The sequence below is a fragment of the Moschus berezovskii genome, chromosome 3 (genome assembly GCF_049115385.1).
Source record: "Moschus berezovskii isolate FMDL1 chromosome 3, NW_MosBer_1.0, whole genome shotgun sequence".
NCBI lineage: Eukaryota > Metazoa > Chordata > Mammalia > Artiodactyla > Moschidae > Moschus > Moschus berezovskii.
Window position 1 is genome coordinate 64,684,121 of NC_142462.1, and position 24,915 is coordinate 64,709,035.

A 24,915-nucleotide genomic window follows, 5' to 3' on the forward strand; every position below is an offset into this window, starting at 1 on the left:
AGATTTTAGAAGAGAAAGAAAAATTCAACGTTACTCAATTATCACTGGTGGATCATCACATTTTTCTGCAATTTCTGAGGGAGAATTTGCATTTATATCACAAAAAAGAGTAAAGAAATATAGTTTTACATCAAAGAAAAGCCAAGTGATACAAAATTTCAGTTCAGTTCAGTCGCAGCGGACTCTGCGACCCCATGAATCACAGCACGCCAGGCCTCCCTGTAGAAAAGCATAACTTAGCTGATACTCCTATCAATGGTTATTTGAATAAGGAAACAATTCAAAGCTCTCTAGCTTAAGAAGTGTCTAAAACAAAATCAACAGATCTGACTACATGTAACTTTGTATCATATAAGAGAAAACTCCCAAAACACACACACACACACGTATATACATACATACATACAGATACAAATATTTTAATGGAAAATAAAGAACAATGGATGAGAATGAGAAGCAAAGTTTTTCCACTGAAAGCTTGTAAAAATCAGTTTATTCTAAGAAATTCCTTGCTGGTTTAGTGGTTATGACTGTACGCCCCCACTGCAGGGGGCCCAGGTTTGACCTCTAGTCAGGGAACTAAGATTCCCACAAACGTTGCATGGTGTGGCCAAAAACAAAGCTCATTCTAGGAGTTGGTGACATATATTGTTCATATAACTTTCTACGCCCCCTAAGCATACAGCCCCAAGTCTACTCAAATGCTGAGTGGCAATGCTGAGTGGATAAAAGCAGCCACCACACAGGAGGCACACAGCAGACACTCAGAATAGGTGCTATGCAGTTGAGAAGGACAAAAGGGCTACAGAATAGCTAATATTACCCTGTGGGCACTGTGGTTATTTGTCCTTAAAAAACAAACTGTTACTCTAGAAGTTTAGAGTACTTAGAATCTGAAATGAAAATTTCTCAAAACAAATTTTACAAACCATAATTAGATCTTCAGGTCAGCAACAAATGCCTATTGAAAACTTAAGCTCTAGTTGCAGAAAACTAAGACTTCAAATATATCTTTTGTAATCAAAATATAATTAAAAATTCGGCTACTGTTTATTGGGTATGAAAGATATCAGATAATAGTTGGTGCTACACACACCCTGTTTTTATATAAAGCTCAACAATCTTATTAGGGCTGGTGTTACCCCCATTTTATAGATAAGAAAACTGATGCTGAGAGAAGTATGTAGCTTGCTGGGAGTCATATGGTAAGAAAGTCACTGAGTGCATTCAATCCTAGGCCTGCTGAGTTTCACAGTCCACTCTCAATACAGCTTGCTGTTTGCAAAACCCATCCCAAGAAAGAAGTCGCTTGCTAAGAATAATGTGGTCTGGCAGATACAGAATTTAGATGCAAGGATATTATAATATCTGGGCTACTCTAATGTTCTGTAGGGAAATCAATGCAGAATATCTCAAAATGGGACTTTACCAGATACACCAAAATGTGTGCTTTCAGTAACTATACTAAGCTAGTTAACTACCACCATAGTGTTTGCATGGTGTTTGCAACTAATAATGACCCATACATAACTACTCCGTTACACCTACTTAGGAGAAGGCATGTCTCAGACAACCACTTCCGAGCCTCAGTCTAGAATTAGCGAGTCTAGCTCGCTTCAGGATCAGCTATACAGGTTAGGTTCCTGCATTTCTCAGCATGTCCAGTGTCGGCAGTTACTAAACCACTCACACCTATCTTCTCCTCATCCTCCTCACCCTCTTCCTCTGAGCAGCTCAGTCGCTGACCTTAGCTGCTGTCTCCTTTTATACCCTTATACGCCTCTGGGTTGTTGAAAGGCTCAGTCTTTTTCTGATTTTCACCTTTATCATAACACTTAAGATCCAAGGATCCCCTTTCCCCCAAAGCTCCCTTTGGGTGGCTTAAAAAAAAAAAATTTTTTTTTTTTAACCAAGTTTATTCTGGGCTGTCAGGAAGAACTCACTTAGCTGGAGAATGTGTGTATCCTGAAATATAAAAAGGACATCAATCTGATAGAGACCAACAATGCCAAAAATTTCATGAGATGTGGTAAAGGGAGTATTATCAACTCCTTAGAAAGTTGGTCTGCTTCCAGAATTTGTAGAAATAAAACAGTATGTAACATTTTCAAATACAACTTGCTCAAGAATGCAAATAAGCTCAAAGTTGAAAAAAGGCTAAGTTGAAACTTGAAAAAGAATATGAATTTTCATATTTCTATAGGAATAATTAAGTTATACATTTCCACTATGAAATAGTAAACCTAATTCTTCTATGGATGAAAACAAAATTTACCTTCGGAAATCAGCAACCAACTTGACATCAGCTATGACAATCTTATGTTCAATAATCATGTGTTTCAGAAGTTTGTCTTGTTCAACCACAGGAAAATGTTCTTCACAGAAAATACAAGGCACAGATGGAGAACCTTCTAAGCTGGTGGTGCCACCTGGACTTTCTGGCAGAGAAAGCGGCTCCAGGATATAATCCTTAGTGTCTGGGAGAGACAAAAAGAAAGAGGAAAAAAGCTGAAATCAACTCCCTTTAGAAGGATGATTTCTCGCCTCCTGCATTAAAAGGATCCTAAAGATGTTTACATAATTTCAAAAAGAAAATACACAGTACCAGAGAGCAAGATACTTTATTACATCTTAAATAGCTTCTGCAACCCAGAGGTGAAGAGTACTACAAAGCAGCTCAAACTCCCCATTTGCTGGCTTGAATGGGGGAAACTCATTTGTCAGGACAGCTGTGCAACCTCATTCTTGGACAGTGGCCAATGGCAGCAACTCTAGGGGAATTTGAGGGGGAGGCTGCAGCACACCGGGTTAAGGTGTGACCTATGGCCGAGAGTCATGACACTGGGAGGTAAATGGTATATATTGAGGCTACAGGTGATGCCAGGACAATCTTTTTAGCTGCTTCCTGTTGCACCTGCAAACTTTTTCCTGTCTCTGATTATTTGTCATGTGAGAAGAAGGTAAGTCTCACACTGGGTTGACACAGCATGTGCTGGGTGGCCCAGGTGGCAATTTGTGATTTGATTTATGCCTATTATTTGCTTATTACACAGTTCAAGTTCTTGTGAACAAAGAGATGAATGCTCAATCACTAGACATACATAATGAACCTTTTTCATGTCTACACTATTCCTTTCCCTAATATCACCTACAGAATCTTTAAGAGTTGAGGTGTTTAAGATCTACAGCTCTGAATTAAGTGACTTGAATTAGAGACAGTTTTATCAGGAGTCCTCTTTAGTCTTCTAGACTGAACCTATCACTGTAGGTACACTACTGAATAGTTAGCAACCAGGTAATTAGTGGAAGGCAATTGGCATTTGAAGAAGGGTAGAAAACTTTAGAAAGACAGCTATTTCACAGACAGCAGTCTTTGGAATTAGGTTACTATTTAATTCTACTGTTAAAATTTATTTATTTTTTATTTTACTTTACCTTATTTCTAAAGGCCTTCTTAAATGAATAATTGAATCAGTTACTGGTACACTGCTGACCCCGGTCTCAGAACTGGATAAATGATCCAAGAGGGCAGCATTCATTCACTCACTCAACAAAACCTAGCTGAGTATCTACTGAGTGCTGGCCGTTTCCTGTTTGATGCTGCATGATACTATTCTTACCATCAAGGCTGAAGGGCAGATAAGTTAAAAGGATAGAGAGAGAGAGAGGGAAAGAGAGAGATGGGGAGAGGGGGAGGGAGAGAGAGAGAAAGGCAGGGAGGGAGGGAGGGAAGCAGGGAATGTACAGGGCTTATGGGAGCAGGGGACAGAGCAGTTTAAGTGAGCTTCGGGAAAGTGTCCCATTAGGAACGTCCTCTAACACATCACTCATAATAGAGGATGCTAAATCAAACTGTTTATCTTAGTTACATACAATTATTAAATATCAAGAAAGGAGAAAACAGGGTACACATGACAATAGGGAGAATATGAAAAATGTTTCAGCACTTTAAAAGCATTATTACAAAAATTGCCATGTTATGAATTATTACATTCATTAAATCAGGTAATGAAATCAAGGATTTCTGAAATTCTAAAGCTCTTTATTGCAGGATATATTTTTCAGTTACATATTGAATTCTGTAGGAACTTAAACCTGCACATGAAAAATAGGTGAGGAAAGAGATAGGGATATACTTATGAAACTCTACAATATTTTACGTTCCCTAGAATAAGATAACCGGAGAAGGCAATGGCAAGCCACTCCAGTACTCTTGCCTAGAAAATCCCATGGACGGAGGAGCCTGGTAGGCTGCAGTCCATGGGGTCGCTAAGGGTCGGACACGACTGAGCGGCTTCACTTTCACTTTTCACTTTCACACATTGGAGAAGGAAATGGCAACCCACTCCAGTGTTCTTGCCTGGAGAATCCCAGGGACAGGGGAGCCTGGTGGGCTTCTATCTATGGGGTCACACAGAGTCGGACACGACTGAAGTGACTTAAGCAGCAGCAGCAGAATAAGATAACAAAAGGCAGCATATTCTAAGTAGACAATAACCTGCCATCTAGGAAATCAGTACTGTACGATGCTCTTCTCCTAAATTTGACTGAAATATCAGTAAATTCACTTATCTTGACTGAAGGAAAGAAACAATACATTAAAAATCACCACCAACAGCAAGAACTAACCTTACTAGATGTTTGCTATTTGTAAATTACCAGTAAAGTGTTTAGAGAACTTTCTCAATCCTAACTTCCTGGTTGGATTAGTATTATTACAACCCCCATCTTTCAGATGAGAACTAAGACTTAAAAAATTAAATAATTTTCCCCAAATCACAGTGTTAGTAAATGGTCTAAGCTTTACAAATAGCTGTGAAAAGAAGACAAGTAAAAAGCAAAGGAGAAAAGGAAAGATATACCCATTTGAATGCAGAGTTCCAAAGAATAGCAAGGAGAGATAAGGAAGACTTCCTCAGTGATCAGCGCAAAGAAATAGAGAAAAACAATAGAACGGGAAAGACTCTTTTCTCTTCAAGAAAATTAGAGATACCAAGGGAACATTTCATGCAAGAATGGGCACAAGGAAAGTTATGACCAACCTAGATAGCATATTAAAAAGCAGAGACATTACTTTGCCAACCAAGGTCCATCTAGTCAAGGCTATGGTTTTCCCGTGGTCATGAACGGATGTGAGAGTTGGACTGTGAAGAAAGCTGATCGCTGAAGAATTGATGCTTTTGAACTGTGGTGCTGGAGAAGACTCTTGAGAGTCCCTTGGACTGAAAGGAGATCCAACCAGTCCATCCTAAAGGAGATCAGTCCTGGATGTGCACTGGAAGGACTGATGCTGAAGCTGAAACTGCAATACTTTGGCCACCTCATGTGAAGAGCTGACTCACTGGAAAAGACTCTGATGCTGGGAGGGATTGGGGGCGGGAGGAGAAGGGGACGATAGAGTAGGAGATGGCTGAATGGCATTACCGACTCGATGGACATGAGTTTGAGCGAACTCTGGGAGTTGGTAATGGACAGGGAGGCCTGGCGTGCTATGATTCATGGGGTCGCAAAGAGTTGGACATGACTGAGCGACTGAACTGAACTGAACTAACGGAAGGAGAAGATATTAAAAAGAGGTGGCAAGAATACACAGAAGAACTGTACATGTATTCTTTACATGTATTCACAGAATTGTGACTGGTACCCCTATTCATATAGTCTTTTTGGACAGAAACCTGAGAGGCTTCCTCATGTCCTTCTCCTTTCCTCCCCGTGGCCAACGTTAATCAGGAACTCTCTTCTCTGTTCCTCCCTTCTGAGCACTGCCAACATTGCTGCTTCAGGCAAGCTCTTAAACTTGAACATCTGCAATAGTCTTCCCACTGGTTAGTCTCCCCCATCTTCAGACATGACCGCTTTCTAATCCATTCTCCCCATATCAGTTTCAAACAGGAGTGGCCCTTCTTCCTGTAGGAAAAGGCCTAAACTCCTTAAGGAGTTAGGGATAGGTTGAGGGATCAAAAAAGATCTTAATGACCCAGATAACCACAGTGGTGTAATCACTGACGTAGAGCCAGACATCCTGGAGTGTGAAGTCAAATGGGCCTGAAGAAGCATCACTATGAACAAAGCTATTGGAAGTGATGGAATTCCAGCTGGGCTATTTCAAATCCTCAAAGAGGATGCTGTGAAAGTGCTGCACTCAATATGCCAGCAAATTTGGAAAACTCACAGTAGCCACAGGACTGGGAAAGGTCAGTTTTCATTCCAATCCCAAAGAAAGGCAATGCCAAAGAATGCTCAAACTACCTCACAATTGCACTCATCTCACATGCTAGTAAAGTAATGCTCAAAATTCTCCAAGTCAGGCTTCAACAATACATGAACCCTGAACTTCCAGATGTTCAAACTGGTTTTAAAAAGGCAGAGGAACCAGAGATCAAATTGCCAACATCCCCTGGATCATTGAAAAAACAAGAGAGTTCCAGAAAAAAGATCTACTTCTGCTTTATTGACTATGCCAAAACCTTCACTGTGTGAATCACAATAAACTGTGGAAAATTCTGAAAGAGATGGGGATACCAGACCACCTGACCTGCCTCTAGAGAAATCTGTATGCAAGTCAGGAAGCACAGTTACAACTGGACATGGATCAACAGACTGTCCAAATAGGAAAAGGAGTACGTCAAGGCTGTATATTGTCACTGTGCTTATTTAACTTATATGCAGAGAACATCATGAGAAACACTTGCTGGATGAAGCACAAGCTGGAATCAAGATTGCTGGAGAAATATCAATAACCTCAGATATGCAGATGACACCACCCTTATGGCAGAAAGTGAAGAAGAACTGAAGAACCTCTTGATGAAAATGAAAGAGGAGAGTGAAAAAGTTAGCTTAAAGCTGAACATTTAGAAAACTAAGATCTTGGCATCCAGCCCCATCACTTCATGGCAAATAGATGGGGAAATAGTACAAACAGTGGCAGACTTTTGGGCTCCAAAATCACTGCAGATGGTGACTTCAGCCATGAAATTAAAAGACGCTTGCTCTTTGGAAGGAAAGCTATGACCAACCTAGACAGCATATTAAAAAGCAGAGACACTACTTTGCCAACAAAGGTCCGTCTAGTCAAAGCTATGGCTTTTCCAGTAGTCACGTATGGATGTAAGAGTTGGACTATAAAGAAAGCTATAAAGGGATGCCTGGCATGCTGTAGTCCATGGGGTCGCAAAGAGTCAGACACGACTGAGTGACTGAACTGAACTAGTAATTTGAACCCAAATTCAAACAGTACATTCTTCTGCCTCCAACATCAAAAGGCAATTCCTCAATCTGTATTTCTTTAAACTCTGTGTTCAGTTTTGAATTCATATGTACTTATAAGACATACTGAATTTACATATATTCTGCCAGTGTCCTGCAGTCTCCCTCATATCACCTGTACCAGCAACTCTCAAACCTCAGCAGCTCACATACTTCAAAAACCAGTGGGTACAGTTATCACTCAGGTCAGATGCTCAGTCGGGTCCGACTCTTTGTGACCCCATGGACATCAGCACGCCAGGCTTCCACGTCCATCACCAACGCCCAGAGCTTGCTCAAACTCATGTCCATTGAGTCGGTGATGCCATCCAACCATCTCATCCTATGTCGTCCCCTTCTCCTTCTGCCTTCAGTCTTTCCCAGGATCAGGGTCTTTTTCAACCAGTCATCTCTACAGTTATCTTTACCATTGTTATTATTTCCTGAGGCTTTACTGCAAACTCTCTACTATTCTTCTGTGGATCATGTGTCTTCCCTTTTGCCAGATTCTCTTTCTTTCAAACTATTCGTCAATGGACCTAAATGTTCACACATACTAGAACCAATTGTTTATTGTCACTGTAAGGGTATACAGGAACAAAATCATGAGTCTTCAAATTTTATTTATGAGGAACATGTGGTTTGAGAGACACTAGTCCCTTGGACTGCAAGGAGATCCAACCAGTCCATTCTAAAGGAGATCAGTCCTGGGTGTTCATTGGAAGGACTGATGCTAAAGCTGAAGCTCCAATACTTTGGCCACCTCATGCGAAGAGTTGACTCACTGGAAAAGACTCTGATGCTGGGAGGGATTGGGGGCAGGAGGAGAAGGGGACGACAGAGAATGAGATGGCTGGATGGCATCACCGACTCGATGGAGGTGAGTTTGAGTAAACTCCGGGAGTTGGTGATGGACAGGAAGGCCTGGCGTGCTGTGATTCATGGGGTCGCAAAGAGTCAGACACGACTGAGCGACTGAACTGAACTGAACTGAAGTTGTATTTGGGAAGTTGAGTTACTATGTATCCAGAAAACAAAAAAAATTTAACAGAACAATTTTAGATTATAAGAGTTAATAATTTTCTCCTTATTCCCTGATCATTTAGCATTGTGCTCAAATTCTAACAGCACTGATCATAAGACGTAATGTGTTTGCCTTCGGATTGTTATTCTCTGGAAGACAAGGGGAGTACTGGTCATCTTTATTTACCTGGCACATACTCTGTGTACTACTATTCTACCATGAGTACCCACCATCTAGCAGTGTATTGACTTTGTGCCAGGCACTGTTAAGGACTTTACAGTACAGTATTGAGTCAATTAACCCCCTCAATAATCCTATGCCAGAGAGTCAGTTTCTACAGTCAGTCTGTACTACAGTTGAGGAAACTTAGTCACTGAGAGGCTAAGTGACATGCCCTAGACAGCTAGTAAGTGGCAGAGCCAGGATTTGAATCCAAGCAGTTTGGCTCTCAAGCAATAGTAGCACTCTCAACCTATGTTGTTCTGTGGCATCTGACTTTGCGACCCCATGGACTGCAACATGTCTAGGTTTCCCTGTCCTTCTTCATCTCCTGGAGCTTGCTCAAACTCATGTCCATTGAGTCGGTGATGCCATCCAATCATCCCATCCTCTGTCATCCCCTTCTGCTCCTGCCTTCTATCTTTCCCAGCATCAGGGTCTTCTCTAATGTGTTGGCTTTTTCTATGATCCAACAGATGGTGACAATTTGATCTCTGGTTCCTCTGCGTTTTCTAAATCCAGCTTGAATATCTGGAATTTCTTGGTTCATGTACTGTTGAAGACTAGCTTGAAGAATTTTGAGCATGACCTTGCTAGCGTGTGAAATAAGTGCAATTGTGCAGTAGTCTGAACATTCCTTGGCATTGCCCTTCTTTGGGATTGAAATGAAAACTGACCTTTTCCAGTACTGTGTCCACTGCTGAGTTTTCCAAATTTGCTGGCATATTGAGTGCAGCACTTTCACAGCATCCTCTTTGAGGATTTGAAATAGCCCAGCTGGAATTCCATCACTTCCAATAGCTTTGTTCATAGTGATGCTTCTTCAGGCCCATTTGACTTCACATTCCAGGATGTCTGGCTCTTGGTGAGTGATCACACCACTATGGCTATCTGGGTCATTAAGATCTTTTTTGATCTCTCAACCTATCCCTAACTCCTTAAGGAGTTTAGGCCTTTTCCTACAGGAAGAAGGGCCACTCCTGTTTGAAACTGATATGGGGAGAATGGATTGGAAAGCAGTCATGTCTGAAGATGGGGGAGATTAACCAGTGGGAAGACTATTGCAGATGTTCAAGTTTAAGAGCTTGCCTGAAGCAGCAATGTTGGCAGTGATCAGAAGGGAGGAACAGAGAAGAGGCTCTGAAGATTAAGCTGAGAGTTCCTGATTAACGTTGGCCACGGGGAGGAAAGGAGAAGGACATGAGGAAGCCTCTCAGGTTTCTGTCTGAAAAGACTGTGTGAATAGGGGTAGCAGTCACAATTCTATGAATACATGTAAAGAAGCAGGATTTTTATTTACTGAAAAGTGAAAGTCGCTCAGTCATGTCTGACTCTTAGTGACCCCACAGACTGTACAGTCCATGGAATTCTCCAGGCCAGAATACTGGAGTGGGTAGCCTTTCCCTTCTCTAGGGGATCTTCCCAACCCAGGTCTCCCACATTGCAGGTGGGTTCTTTACCAGTTGAGCCACCAGGGAAGCCCTATTTTGTGAGAGGGATGGTAAGGGCTTAAGTTTTAGATAGCTCAGGTGATCTGCTCAGAATTTGAGATATTCCTGACAGGCCTGGTGGACAACGACAGCACTGACTAGTGTCTGATGTGATGCATTTGTACCATTCTTTCTGTCTGCCAGCTCCCCAGCTGCCTGACCTATTCCATCTCTCCATGCTCAACAACAGCAAATAACTCTGCTGTAATTAATTGTTTTCAGGTATATTTCTGCCACTAGGGTACTCTGTGAATTCTTTACGGTCGAGGACTAAGTCTTACTGATTTCCAGGTCTCTGATGTAATTATACAGTGCCTGAAACATAGATTACATTTGACAAGTGTTTGCTGATACATAGTGGACCAGAGGTTCTTACACCTAGACTTACACCTTTAACTCAATTTCTAGGTAAATTCTATTTTAGGGAACACCTGTGGCTGTCTGTCTTTAGAGGAACTTTCTCTGCCCAAGATTGAGAGTAGTCCAACTTTATTTATAGCCAGATCTTCAGTGCTGTGGCCCTTGGGGCAACAGCCCACTACTAATTAATAAATAATGATATAAAAATTACACTGAATTCCAAGATCACAAAAAATACTATTGAATGTAGTAAAAATATTTTACCTTTAATTAGGGATTTAAAAAGTACTCTTGATTTTTCATGTAAATTAGTAATGCAAATTGTAAAACAAAAAAGTAAATAGTTCATGTAAATTAGTCTGGTTGAAGCGAGTCCCTCAAATACTAAGCACTCTATCAGCAGAGGCAACTCAATAAGATTTTTCTAACAGTTTATTTCCAGCAGTCACCATAAGAATCATATTTATATCTTCAGTTCAGTTCAGTCGCTCAGTCATGTCCGACTCTTTGCGACCCCATGAATCAGAGCCCGCCAGGCCTCCCTGTCCATCACCAGCTCCCAGAGTTCACTCAAACTCATGTCCATCGAGTTGGTGAAGCCATCCAGCCATCTAATTCTCTGTCGTCCCCTTCTCCTCCCGCCCCCAATCCCTCCTAGCATCAGACTCTTTTCAAGTAGTAAAAAGACAACAGAAGCAGAAATATATAATTCTTTGTTACAAGAACCTTAAATTCTAAAAGGCCAGAGGAAGTAAATTGTATCTAGCTCCCTTCAATAAGCAGGCAAAGCATCTTGGAAATTCTGCTTTGGCCCCAAATTGGCTTCACACATTTGTTACAAATTAACAACAAATTATCTGCTCTAGTTCTCACTTTGAACAGCAACTCTGTTCAAATGAACTGTGAAAAATACTATCCCCAAAGAAATGCATTTTTGAGGAGATGCTATGCTGATCATAAACAATTTTACTGACAGTGGGTAAGATCCTTAAAGTGGCAAATTAGTATTCTAGAATAGTGCTTCTCAAAGTTTAACATGCACATAATCACCTGGAGATTTTGTTGTGCACCTGATTCAGAAGGTGTTGTGGCCAGGGAAATGTGCCAATGAGATCTCTAGCTGCTATGACCATAATTGAAAGAAGGCCTCAGTGCTGTGCTCTGAAATCCCACTTCAACTGAAGCAGAGCTTTCCATACAGTGCTCTCAGTAAATGACTGGAGGCAGCAGAAGTAGTAAGGCAGACTCATTCCTGTGAGAGATGGAACCTCAAGACACGTAACACTTGGTGGAGGACTCCCCCTTGGCTTGCCAGAAAATTGCTTAGTACTGTGCTACACTCTTAGATCCTACACAATCCTCCTTTAGCTCTTTGCTTCACACAGGTCAGACCTACTTCTCCTTTTTCTCTCTGGCGTCTTCCCTAACACAGCTCTTAAGATGTCAAAGCCCATCTTGGTGTGTGCTTCTTAGTGGACATGAATTATCAAAGTAGAACCAGGAGGCAGATAGGCTTAAAATTCTGTATGTCTCAGTTTCCAGATGATGTCAGCCCACTCATCTATCCATAAACCACACTTAGAGTGGCAAGGTTCTATCCAGGGAACAAAGCAGTCGTGAATTCACAATATACCTAGGTGCTAGGAGAGGTAGTCCTAGACTTTACAATATATCATTACTGCCAAACAAATAGTTGGCTGCTGGTACTTTGAAGAAAAAAATAAGATGGCTGAGGTTTCTGTCGGTCTTAAGTCTAATGATGAATAAGAGCCCAAAATACAAATAATTGATAACTTTTCCAGCGTTCCTTTGTAAGGACCTGCAGTATACCCCACATATCATTTTCCCTTTAAGAAATCCCTGCAACCTGCTTTTGCACACTATAAGTAGTCATGCCCTTCGCCAGGGAATCTTCCTGACCCAGGGACTGAACCCAGGTCTCCTGCATTGCAGGCAGCTTCTTTACTATCTCAGCCACCAGGGAAGCTCCACTATCACCACACCATTAGTGAAACTGAAAAAAAAAAAAAAAAAAAAGCAGTAATTTGGTGATATACACAATCCAGATAAAACTGGTTTAGTTCCTACTCTCATAAGATCATCTAATTAATTGATCAGTTCAGGTCAGTTGAGTCGCTCAGTTGGGTCTGCCTCTTTGCGACCCTACAAACTGCAGGACGCCAGGCATCCCTGTCCATCACAAACTCCTGGAGTTTACTCAAACTCATGTCCATTGAGTAGGTGATGCCATCCAACCATGTCATCCTCTGTCATCCCCTTCTCCTCCTGTCTTCAACTTTCCCAGCATCAGGGTCTTATCCAGTGAGTCAGTTCTTCACATCAGGTGGCCAAAGTACAGGAGTTTCAGCTTCAGCATCAGTCCTTCCAATGAATATTCAGGACTGATTTCATTTAGGATGGACTGGTTGGATCTCCTTGCAGTTGAAGGGACTCTCAATAGTCTTCTCTAACACCACAGTTCAAAACCATCAATTCTTTGGTGCTCAGCTTTCTTTATAGTCCAACTCTCACATCCACACACGACTACTGGGAAAACCATAGCTTTGACTAGATGGACCTTGGTTAGCAAAGTAATGTCTCTGCTTTTTAATATACTATCTATGTTGGTCATAGCTTTTCTTCCAAGGAGTAAGCGTCTTTTAATTTCATGGCTGCAGTCACCACCTGCACTGATTTTGGAGCCCAAGAAAATAAAGTCTCTCACTGTTTCCACTGCTTCCCCATCTATCTGCCATGAAGTGAAGGTACTGGATGCCATGATCTTAGTTTTCTGAATGTTGAGCTTTAAGTCAACTTTTCAAGTCTCCTCTTTCACTTTCATCAAGAGGTTCTTCAGTTCTTCCTCACTTTCTGCCATAAGGGTGGTATTATCTGCATATCTGAGGTTATTGATATTTCTTCAGCAATCTTGATTCCAGCTTGTGTTTCTTCCAGCCCAGCGTTTCTCCTGATATACTCTGCATGTAAGTTAAATAAGCAGGGTGACAATATACAGTCTTGACATACTCCTTTTCCTATTTGGAACCAGTCTGTTGTTCCATGTCCAGTTCTAACTGTTGCTTCCTGATGTGCATACAGAATTCTCAAGAGGCAGGTCAGGTGGTCTGGTATTCCCATGTCTTTCAGAATTATCCACAGTTTATTGTAATCCACACGGTCAAAGGCTTTGGCATAGTCAATGAAGCAGAAATAGATGTTTTTCTGAACTCTCTTGCTTTTTCGATGATCCAGGGGATGTTGGCAATTTGATCTCTGGTTCCTCTGCCTTTTCTAAAACCACCTTGAACATCTGGAAGTTCAGGGTTCACGTACTGTTGAAGCCTGGCTTGGAGAATTCTGAGCATGACTTTACTAGCGTTTGAGATGAGTGCAATTGTGTGGTAGTTTGAGCACTCTTTGGCATTGCCTTTCTTTAGGACTGGAATGAAAATTGACCTTTCCCGGTCCTGTGGCCACTGGTGCATTTTCCAAATATGCTGGCATATTGAGTGCAGCACTTTCACAGCATCCTCTTTTAGGATTTGAAATAGCTCAACTGGAATTCCATCACCTCCACTAACTTTGTTCATAGTGATGCTTCCTAAGGCCCACTTGACTTCGCATTCCAGGATGTCTGGCTCTAGGTGAGTGATCACACCATTGTGATTATCTGGGTCATGAACATCTTTTTTGTATAGTACTTCTGTGTATTCTTGCCACCTCTTCTCAATATCTTCTGCTTCTGTTAGGTCCATACCATTTCTGTCCTTTATTGCGCCCATCTTTGCATGAAATGTTCCCTTGTTATCTCTAATTTTCTTGAAGAGATCTCTAGTCTCTCCTATTCTATTGTTTTCCTCTATTTCTTTGCATTGATCACTGAGGAAGGCTTTCTTATCTCTCCTTGCTATTCTTTGGAACTCTGCATGCAAATGGGTATATCTTTCCTTTTCTCCTTTGCCTTTCACTTCTCTTCTTTTCGCAGCTATTTATTAGGCCTCTTCAGACAACCATATTGCCTTTTTGCAGTTCTTTTTCTTGGGGATATTATTGATCCCTGCCTCCTGTACAATGTCAAAAACCTCCATCCATAGTTCTTCAGGCACTCTATCAGATCTAATCCCTTAAATCTATTTCTCACTTCCACTGTATAATCATAAGGGATTTGATAGGTCATACCTGCATAGTCTAGTGGTTTTCCCCACTTTGTTCAATTTAAGTCTGAATTTGTCAATAAGGAGTTCATGATCTGAGCCACATTCAGCTCTCAGTCTCTTTTTTGCTGACTGTATAGAGCTTCTCCATCTTTGGCTGCAAAGAATACAACCAATCTGATTTCAGGATTGACCATCTGGTGATGTCCATGTGTAGAGTCTTCTCTTGTGTTATTGGAAGAGGGTGTTTACTACGACCAGTGTGTTCTCTTGGCAAAACTCTGGTTAGTCTTTGCCCTGCTTCACTCCGTACTCCAAGGCCAAATTTGCCTGTTACTCCAGGTATTTCTTCACTTCCTACTTTTGCATTCCCGTCCCCTATAATGAAAAGGACATCTTTTTTGGGTGTTAGTTCAGAAGGGCATAAAAACTGGAATACTGAGATAGATGGAGCTATTTTTTTTGCTTTTGCTGTTTTAATTCTGAAAATGCTATAATAAACTCCCAGTTTCCTATGTAAACATTTCCTTTACATTTGTTCTTTATAGATATTAGTGTAATTTATTTGATTATAGCTTGCACGCATGCTCACTCACTTAGTTGTGTCCGACTCTTTTGCAACCTCATGGACTGTAGCCTGCCAGGCTCCTCTGTCCATGGGATTTCCATGGACAAGAATACTGTCCAGTTAAGAATACTGGGGTGGGTTGTCATTTCCTCCTCCAGGGAATCTTTCTGACCCAAGGGTTGAACCCATGGCTCCTACATTTGCAGGCAGATACTGAACCATCTGAGCCACCTGGGAAGCCTTTGTTTATAGTTTAGTTACATATTTTAACAAGCCTGGACAATATTTTCAGGTCTGTTCTTTAAGCTTTTGATCTGAAGAAACCATGTCTTTCCAGAGGATTTAAATGCCTAATCAGTTCATTGATTATGTGTTAATTTTATTCTGAAAAAATTAAACTCCAAGGTTTATTGATTTCTATATTCTTGAAAGTAAAATTACACTAGAAAATGGCCTTCTACTTCCTAAACAAGTCAGTTCTTTGATTTCCACGAGTGGCTCCCCTGCAGATGCATTTCGAAAACTGCAAAGATGGGGTCTAGGATTCAACCATAATTAATCTATAAAGCTCAGAATAAGGATATAATTAAGATATTTATTTAACTACCCTAGGGCTAAAAATTCATTTTGTAAATTACTGAGGTACAATATTTAAAAGATCAATTTACCAAACTCCTACTAAGAGTGGGAGCATGTGTGGGGACGGATGTAAATCGACTGTCACATAGTCTCAGCAGCACACTGGGACAGTTGATGAGGTTGCGCTGGATTAGTACACACATCTATACCAGTGGAAGGTCTGCCCCATCCTCTGGTATGAAAAAGTTAATAGCACATTCAACCCTTAAACCTAATAAATCCATACTTGAAAATTTAAGGAGCTAATTTAACAGGCAAAAAGCTATGAAAACTTTATTACAGCATCATCTATAAAGTAAAATAATAGAAACAACCTAAATGTCATGCAAATGGAAACTGTTCCATAATACATGGCAAATCTGTGCTGCATAATGTTATGAATTTGCTAACTGGCAACTATGAAAACAATGGAGAAATACTGACAAACATATTTGATATTATCTGAAAAGAGCCTAATCCACAATGAATTGCAAACAATTCCTCACACATACACAAAGATACATGTACATACACTTGAACACAACTGCAAGGTTTGAAAGAAAATACACAAAAGAATGACAGATTATGAATGTATTTATTTACCCCAAATTTTCTTTAACACTGAAAATTTCTTAAATAAAAATATGCTATCTGATGAATTCCTAAATGTTACTGTGACAGATAAAATTAAGAAAGAAGTAAAGCAAGCTCAGTTTTACTCAGTCACTAAGTCTTGCTACCCAAGATGAAAAACTTTGATTAAGTTCAGTTCAGTTCAGTTCAGTGCAGTCGCTCAGTCGTGTCCGACTCCCCGCGGCCCCATGAATCACAGCACGCCAGGCCTCCCTGTCCATCACCAACTCCCGGAGTTCACTCAAACTCATGTCCATCGAGTTGGTGATGCCATCCAGCCATCTCATTCTCTGTCATCCCTGTCTCCTCTCACCCCCAATCCTTCCTAGCATCAGACTCTTTTCCAGTGAGTCAACTCATCACATGAGGTGGCCAAAGTATTGGAGTTTCAGCTTTAGCATCAGTCCTTCCAATGAACACCCAGGATTGATCTCCTTTAGAAACTCACCATTTAAAAATTGAATGTCTATTCTAGATACTATAAGAAACATAAAGATCTTTAGTAAAAACCCCTATTGTGAAGAAGTTGTTAGTCTAGAAGAAAATATGAGACAACTATACAACAATCATGAGTGAAGTTGACCATATACATCAAGGATAGGGATGAAAAAGTAAATCTGGAGAAATAAAGAAGTGTCTTCATAGAGGATTCAAAGGTAAAAAAATTTCAGCAAGTACACAAACGTTGTTTAAAAGTCCAAATAGTTCAACTAGTGCTAGAGTTTCACTAAGAAAAGGCTGCAAAAGTAGGTGGATCATGTGCTGATGAACCTTAATGCCAAGCCAAAGATTTACGTTTAATTTGAAAGTTATGAGTAGATCCTGAAAGTCTTTAATCAGGGAAGTAACACAATGTATTAGGTCACAAAGCAAGTCCTAACAAAATGAAAACACAAGATACAAAAATTTGTGGGATGCAGCAAAACCAGTATTTATAGAGAAGTTTATATTGGTAAACGTGTATGTTGAAAGGAAGATCTCACATAAACAAACTGTAATTCAAGGAATTAGTCAAAGAAGAACAAACTAAGCTTCAAGTGGACAGAAGGGAAATGAATGAAATAATGAAATAAATGAAATAGAGAATAGAGATTAAGAGAAAAGGAAAAAATATAGAAAAAAGTCAACAAAGTTAAGAGTTGGTGTTTTGAAAAGGTAAACTCAAAATCAGGAATGAAAGGGGGAGATACTATACCTGATAACATAGAAATACAAAGAATCATTCAGGGCTACCATGAATAATTATACTCCAACAAACTGGATAACCTAGAAGAAATGAATACATTCCTAGAAACATACAATGTACCGAAACTGAATCACGAAGAAGCAGAAAATCTATAAGGAGATTGAATCGGTAAGGAAAACAAAGAAAAGCTCAGGAACAAGTGACTTCACAAAAGAATTCTATAAAACATTTAAAGAATTAGTGCCAATCCTCAAACTTCTCCAAAATACTGAAGAGGAAGGAACACTTCCAAACTCATTTTATGAGGTCAGCATTACTTTGATACCAAAGCTAGACAAAGACACTACAAGAAAACTACAGGCTAATATCCTTAATGTATAAAGATGCAAAAATTCCCAACAAAATACTAGCAAGTCAAATTCAACAGCACATTAAATGGATCACACATTATAACTGAGTGGAATTTATCCTTGGGATGCAAGAATGGTTAAGGATATGAAAATCAATCAGTATGGTATATACCACATTAACAGAACGAAAGCTCTAAATCACAGGACCATCTCAATAGATGAAAAAAAGCACTGACAGAATTTACCATCCTTTCATGATAAAAACACTCAACAAACTAGAAAAAGAAGGAGCTTACCTTTAAAAAAAGGAGATTACCTTAACAAAATAAAGGCCATATATAAAAAGCTCATAGTGAGTGTCACATATAATCATTGTGAAAACTGAATGCTTTCACTCTAAGATGAGGAAAATATTAAGGATGCCCATGCTTGGCATTTATATTCAACATAATACTGGAAGTCCTAGAGACGAGGCCAGAAACAAACAAGAAACAAAAATGGCATCCAAATAAGAAAAGAAGTGAAATTATGTTTGCAGATTACATAATCTTCAATGTAGAATATTGTAAAGGTTACACACACAGAAAAAATTGCTTAGAATAAACAAATTCAGCAAAGTTGCAGGACACATTATCAACATACAAAAATCAGCTGTGTTTCTTCTATATACCAGCAATGAATTTTCTGAAAAGGAAATTCAAGCAATTCAATTTATAATAGTATCAAAAAGAACACAATATGTAGGAATAAACTTAACCAAAGGGGCAAAAAGACTTGTACCAGGTAGTATATTAGAGGCTGCAGAAATGGCTTGATTTCCTGCTCAGATTACGGCTCATGAGATGATATTAAGCTCCTTTGCATTCCTGTAATATGAAGGCTGTGCAGAATCTAAAATGTTGGCTGGGGCCTCATTTCCATGCTACAAATTCGTACTTTCAAAACTACTGAATGGTGAACTGTGATTAAGTTTCCTTTCTCAGGCAGCTTTCTTGGCAATCGATTACTTGTCTGGTTTACACATGATTCATTCTTATCTTAATCCATTCCATAAAGCGGAATTAGTAGTGTCTACTTTAATAATGCAGTAGTAACAATAATGTGAAAGCAACAGCTGTTTGAAATATAAGTTCGTGACATTTCAGAGGGAAATAAATCCTAGGAAGAGAAAGTACATGGATAAAAATAAATCCTTTCTTATTAATATGATAAATGATTATTTGTAGATTTTAAACCAGACAAGATTTCTACTGTTAAAAATGTACTTTAAAACATATATGGTTAAGTATATTCATTTCAACAGAAACATTTTCTATAATGCTAAACTTTATTGGAAAGGAGAGATTTCAAATCCAAAAGGAGTTGGAATGAAAGATTAAAAAACCATACCTCACATCACTGATATCTCACACCCTCTACTGCTCCGACTGTATACTATCAAAGACACCTTGGAGTATTTCAATGTAAAACTACTATCAGTTTTTATTTGATAGAAGTGCTGGGATTCCAAGTAGAATTCAAGGCTCTGTGTGTGTGTGTAAGTAGAATTCAAGGCTGTGGTGTGTGTGTGTGTATTTCATTCTAAGTAATGCAACAAATAGGAATGATGTCTTCAACCAGTAGAAGGCAGTAGTAGGCAAGAGGCAGACATGGGGGATTTGGGACTATAGATCTGGAAATAAAAAAGGTATTAAAATATTTTCACCTCAGTCAATGGAAAACTTAGTTAACCAGGATAACCTATTTCAAACAATGCTGATGATCCTGACAGAAGACCAATATAACAAAAGACACTGACAAATAAGACTTTTTGGCATGAATGGAGAAACGAAGCTAACTGCTGAATACTCTTATTTACTGAAGCGGTAAAGAATCTGCCTGCAGTGCAGGGGCCGCAGGAGACATGGGTTCAATCCCTGGGTCGGGAAGATCCCTTGGAGACGGGCATGGCAGTCCACCCCAGTATTCTTGCCTGGAGATTCCCACGGCCAGAGAAGCCTGGCTGGCTACAGTCCACAGGGTCGCAGAGTCACACTGAAGCAACTTAGCATGTAGCAAGCACACATGGAGGGAAACGATGGAAAAGAAGGAAGGGTAAATTCTGACTCACAAATGCCTGATGGTTATTTGCCTACCTTATGCTTTCCAAACAAGTGGTGTCCAGTGGAGATTTCACAGTGTATCCACAGAAGTTGGGTTTAACCTAATTTAACTGATTTGATTTGACTGGCAATTCCCTTGGAATTAATATTCTAGTCAGTATTTTAATGAAATGGGTTGGCAACTAGAAAATTGTAAATACCCATCTGATATTTCCTTATCAAGTATAATTAGTGTTTTTGATAGAACCATAATTTTTTCTGAGTTATGGAACTAATATATTTCTATTTAAAAAATTGAAGAGCTATGTCATCTTTTAATTTTAACGTCTGGTGTCTTAATTCATCAATATAAATAATTTGGTAGTACAATAAATAGTTTTGTTTACAGGACAAGTTAAAAATATTTTTAGGCACAGAAAAGTACATTAAGAATTAGGAACTTCTCAAAAGCACCACATACCACTGATTGAAATTCTTGTTTCAGAACATTTTACTTCTTCACTCACATACATATATATGTACGCATATATCAGATGTCAATTAGTTCCCTGAAAAAATTAATTTTTTTCTTTCACTTAATGAAATGTGTTGTTAACAGTTCTATAGATGCATTTCTCTATTTGGCTTATGTCCCAAACATATTAATAACGTAGAATAAAGACAAGCAGTAGTTTCAAATCAGTATGTGTGCTGAATGGATTTTTCATGTGGAGAAAAGAACATGTTAACTGAATATGTTCTCTACTCTTTTGACAAGCAATTTTGCTATTATTAATACTAAATACAATGACAAACTGTAAAACTAAGAAAATCTGTTAATTCTTTTTTGATCTTTGGGTGATATGTTAAAGTTAACAACTACTAATTCTAACTCCTTTAGAAGAAAATCTATTATTAATACAGTGGCTTGGCTATGGTAGTACTTACTAGATTATTCGACACTGGATAAATCAATCGAGATTCTGTCTGACGGATTTTAATTGTAGAAATAGTAAAAGACCTCTTTATAACAGCCTTCTCAGCAATAAAGCAGCTCTGTAATAATGAGGCTCTGAAGAATATGAGGATAAAAAATAATAACAGATTGCCTCTAAGCCCTGATATTGAAATAGAAACTCTCTAAAAGTTAGGCAACGTCTTAGCTGATAGTCACTGTATCATTCAGTTCAATAAAAATATTTCTCTAGAAAGTAATTTTTCCCTCAAGCCCACTTTCAGGCAAAAGGCGATGCTAGATAATGGGGAGCAAATGAAGAAGAGCGACTCTGCCTTCAAGGAACTCGTATCTTTTCCACCAGGGAGGCTGGTCATGTTCAGATACATCTCACACAACCAAGAATGTCAGAAGAACCAGAGGAGAGAAAAGAATGAAGCACAATGCCAGGGCAGCCTATATCCACCAAGTGAAATACTGAAGCCCTGGATGCATTTCTCAGTTCCAGTCACACACCAGCCTTCTTGGGTAGTTGTTTGGTCTCACTTTGAGGTCTTACAAATCCTTTTTCTTCACCTTCTCTGGAGCTGCCGCTTTTATAACAACATACTTATGAGTAGTCTTTTAAAAAGCTTCGGCATAACACTTGGGATTCGATCATTTTATTTCAGGACAATTAAAGGAGATAGACTTCCCTGATGGCTCAGGTGGTAAAGCACCTGCCTCCAATGTGGGAGACCTGGGTTCAATCCCTGGGTCGGGAAGATCCCCTGGAGAAGGCAATGGCAACCCACTCCAGTACTCTTGCCTGGAAAATCCCATGGACAGAGGATCCTGGTAGACTACAGTCCATGGGGTTGCAAATAGTCGGACACGACTGAGCGACTTCACTTCAAAGGAAATAATTCTTAATTTACTTGTCCACTGACAACCTCTCTTGTATCTTCAATGAAGTTTAGTATAAATCCTACCTCCATAATACAAAATAATCTTCTCTAAATGTGACTACATCACAAAAATCACTTGACTTCCAATACAAAAAAAGGGGAAATAAAAAACTGCTGGACAATAAAACAGACAACAGATTTTAGTCCTAGAATTTCAGATATAGTACTAATTTCCCATGGTTTACGTCATAATTATAAAAATTAATCTAAAAAGTGATATAAATTTTGTATCTCTAAAAGAATAGGTGGAGGGTAGTCAACATAAGGTTGAACATGTTGCAAATTACTCATGCAACAGCAAATAGACTTTTGCCAGCAGTTAATATGACTAGTGCTGGCTTCCTTGTGATGTCCAAATGCAACTTTACTAAAAATGATACTTAATAAATACCTTTAGCTATTTCTATTTTCAGGTAGTGATTCTCAAACCTGACAGTACATATAACTCACCCAGGGAGCTTTGGCAACATGCTGTTTTTCATACAGACATCCTAACGTAATCACTCTATGGTGACTGGGACATGTTTTATGTACATCCACAAAGTACTGTTATAAGGAAAACCTGTTATGATCAATTCTATGACTTCATAATTTAGTACAAGAGTAAAATGACAGACATTTTATGGAGGAAGATTAAAAAATGCTTTCTGGTTTTTAGAAAAACAACATCTTTTCTACAGGTTTTAGAAGGGCTATTTTGTGATAGATAAAATTATATTTTGTAGATAACAAGCTGACTAAGAGAGAAAGGGTTCCTGGAAGCTCAGATGGTAAAGAATCTGCCTGCACTGCAGGAGAAGTGGGTTCTATCCCTGGGTTGGGAAGATTCCCTGGAGGAGGGCATGGCAACCTACTCCAGTATTCTTGTCTGGAGAATCTCCATGGACAGACAAGCCTGGCAGGCTACAGCCCATGAAGTCGCAAAGAGTCAGACACTACTGAGTGATGAAGCACAAGAGTACAAAGAAAGAAAGCACTCTATTTATGAAAGGTAATCAAATTAAAGTCATTACAATATGTTTCTTTAATATAAACCTGCTCATGTGTGTGTTAGTCACTCAGTTGTGTCCAACTCTTAGCAACCCCAAAGACTGTAGCCCGATAGGCTCCTCTGTCCATGGGATTCTCCAGGCAAGAATACTGGAGTGGCTTGCCATTCCCTTCTCCAGAGGATCTTCTCCTGCATTGCAGTCAGATTCTTTACCATTTGAGCTACAGGGATAGGGGAAACCTGCTCATACATGTTGGATAAACTGAAGAATAATGGTAGCATAACACAGAAATTGTATTAATTCATGTGTATTTTTTTCCCAGCAAAATAATGATTTGAAGCAATCATAGCATGCTCATTATTTAAAGAAAGTCTTAGCAATATATAACAATCTTTAACAGAACTCCTGAAAATTCTAGTTAAGTTCTTCCTTACAGCAAGCAGGGGGCTTCAAGACTGCTACTTTTTCCATTAAGTCAAGTTATTCAAGGAAGCTGATAATGCAGATGAGCAAGGTTCAATGACTTTTCTTCCTGTATTTAGAAAACACCTGACTGACAAAGAGAGTATTTTCAACAAATGGTATGGAACAAATGGACATTCACAGGCAAAAAAAGAAAAAAACCCAAAAAGAATCTAGACACAGACCTTACAACCTTGAAAAAATTTAACTTAAAATGGATCAAACATCTAAGTGCAAAACACAAAATTGTAAAACTCTTAGACAACAATGGCAACTAAAGATGCCACTGGCTATCCGGCTCTGTAAGGACTGAGTAATTAGCCACCATGGTTGCTAAGCTTCAACACACCCTGAAAGGAGCCCAGGGAGATTGGGAAAGAGGCACTGTTCTGGGAAAACTGGCAGAACAGGGCTTCAGATAGTGAGATAGTTTCAGAGAAAGTTTTTGTTTTTTTTTAAATGAATCTGGATTCTTGCATCTTCCTATACTCAGAAAAGCACTAAAACCATTAACTAAGATATCTGCACCTCATGATTAGCAGCAACCTTCTACCAAGAGGAGTGCTGAGTTGCATACACCACCTTTGCCTAAATCATAAATACATGTCCTTGCTTACCTCTTTGGACAGGTTTCTCAGAGCTGTCTGAGAGGCTGTCTCCTGGGCAATAGTCCTTAGTAAGAAACTGAATAAACCAGACTTACAGCTTTTATGTTGCTCATTTTAAAGTCAGTAATAACAGGGGAGAAAACCTTGATGACCTTTATAATGCCTTTTTAGAGACAACACTAAAGAAAGGATCCATGAAAGATAACTGATAAGCTGAACTCCATTAAAATTAAAAACTTCCAATCTGAAAAAGACAGTATCAATAAAATAAGAAGCTGAAGCTGAGCCATAGACTGGGAGAAAAGATCTGCAAAAGATATAACTGATAAAGGACTGTTATCCAAAAATACACAAAAACTCTTAAAACTGAACAACAAGATAACAAACAGCCTGGTTAGAAAATTAGCTGAGGGTTTTTATTACTTTTTCATTTAATTTTTTCATTGAAGTACAGTTAAAAATATTATATGAGGCCAAAGACATTAACAGACATCAAAGAAGACATACAGAAGGCAAATAAGCATGTGAGGAGAGGCTCTATATCATATGGTTCCAGGTAAATGCAAATTAAAACAAGATTCCACTATACAGCTACTAGAATGGCCAAGACACTGAACACACCAAATGCTGGCGAGGATATGGAGCAACAGGAACTCTCATTCATTGCTGGTTGGAACACCAAACACTACAGTTACTTTGGAAGACTGTGTGGCAGTTTCTTACAAAACTAAACATACTTTTACCATACAATCCAGCAATCGTACTGCTTGGTGTTTATCCAAAGGAGTTGAAAACTGATATCCACACCAAAATCTGTACAGTTTACAGCAGCTTTAAGCACAACTGCTAAAACTTGGAAGCAACCAAGATGTCCTTCAGTAGGCAAGTGGATAAATCAATCTTGGTACAATCCAGAAAATGGAATATTATTCAGCACTAAAAAACAAATGAGCTATCAAGACATAAAAATACACGGAACAATCTTAAATGCATATGACTAAGTGAAAGAAGCCAATCTAAAAA

At 39.2% G+C, this 24,915-nt stretch overlaps 1 protein-coding gene across 1 annotated transcript in view; it reads right to left on the bottom strand.

Moving 5' to 3' along the window:
- The window catches only part of ZNF277 (zinc finger protein 277), a 135,560-nt gene that overhangs the window by 61,377 nt on the left and 49,268 nt on the right, over positions 1-24,915 (bottom strand). The window contains exon 2 of the mRNA XM_055420855.2: positions 2,276-2,477. Within this exon, the coding sequence (XP_055276830.2) occupies positions 2,276-2,477 (202 nt within the window). The remainder of the gene's footprint in view (positions 1-2,275; positions 2,478-24,915) is intronic.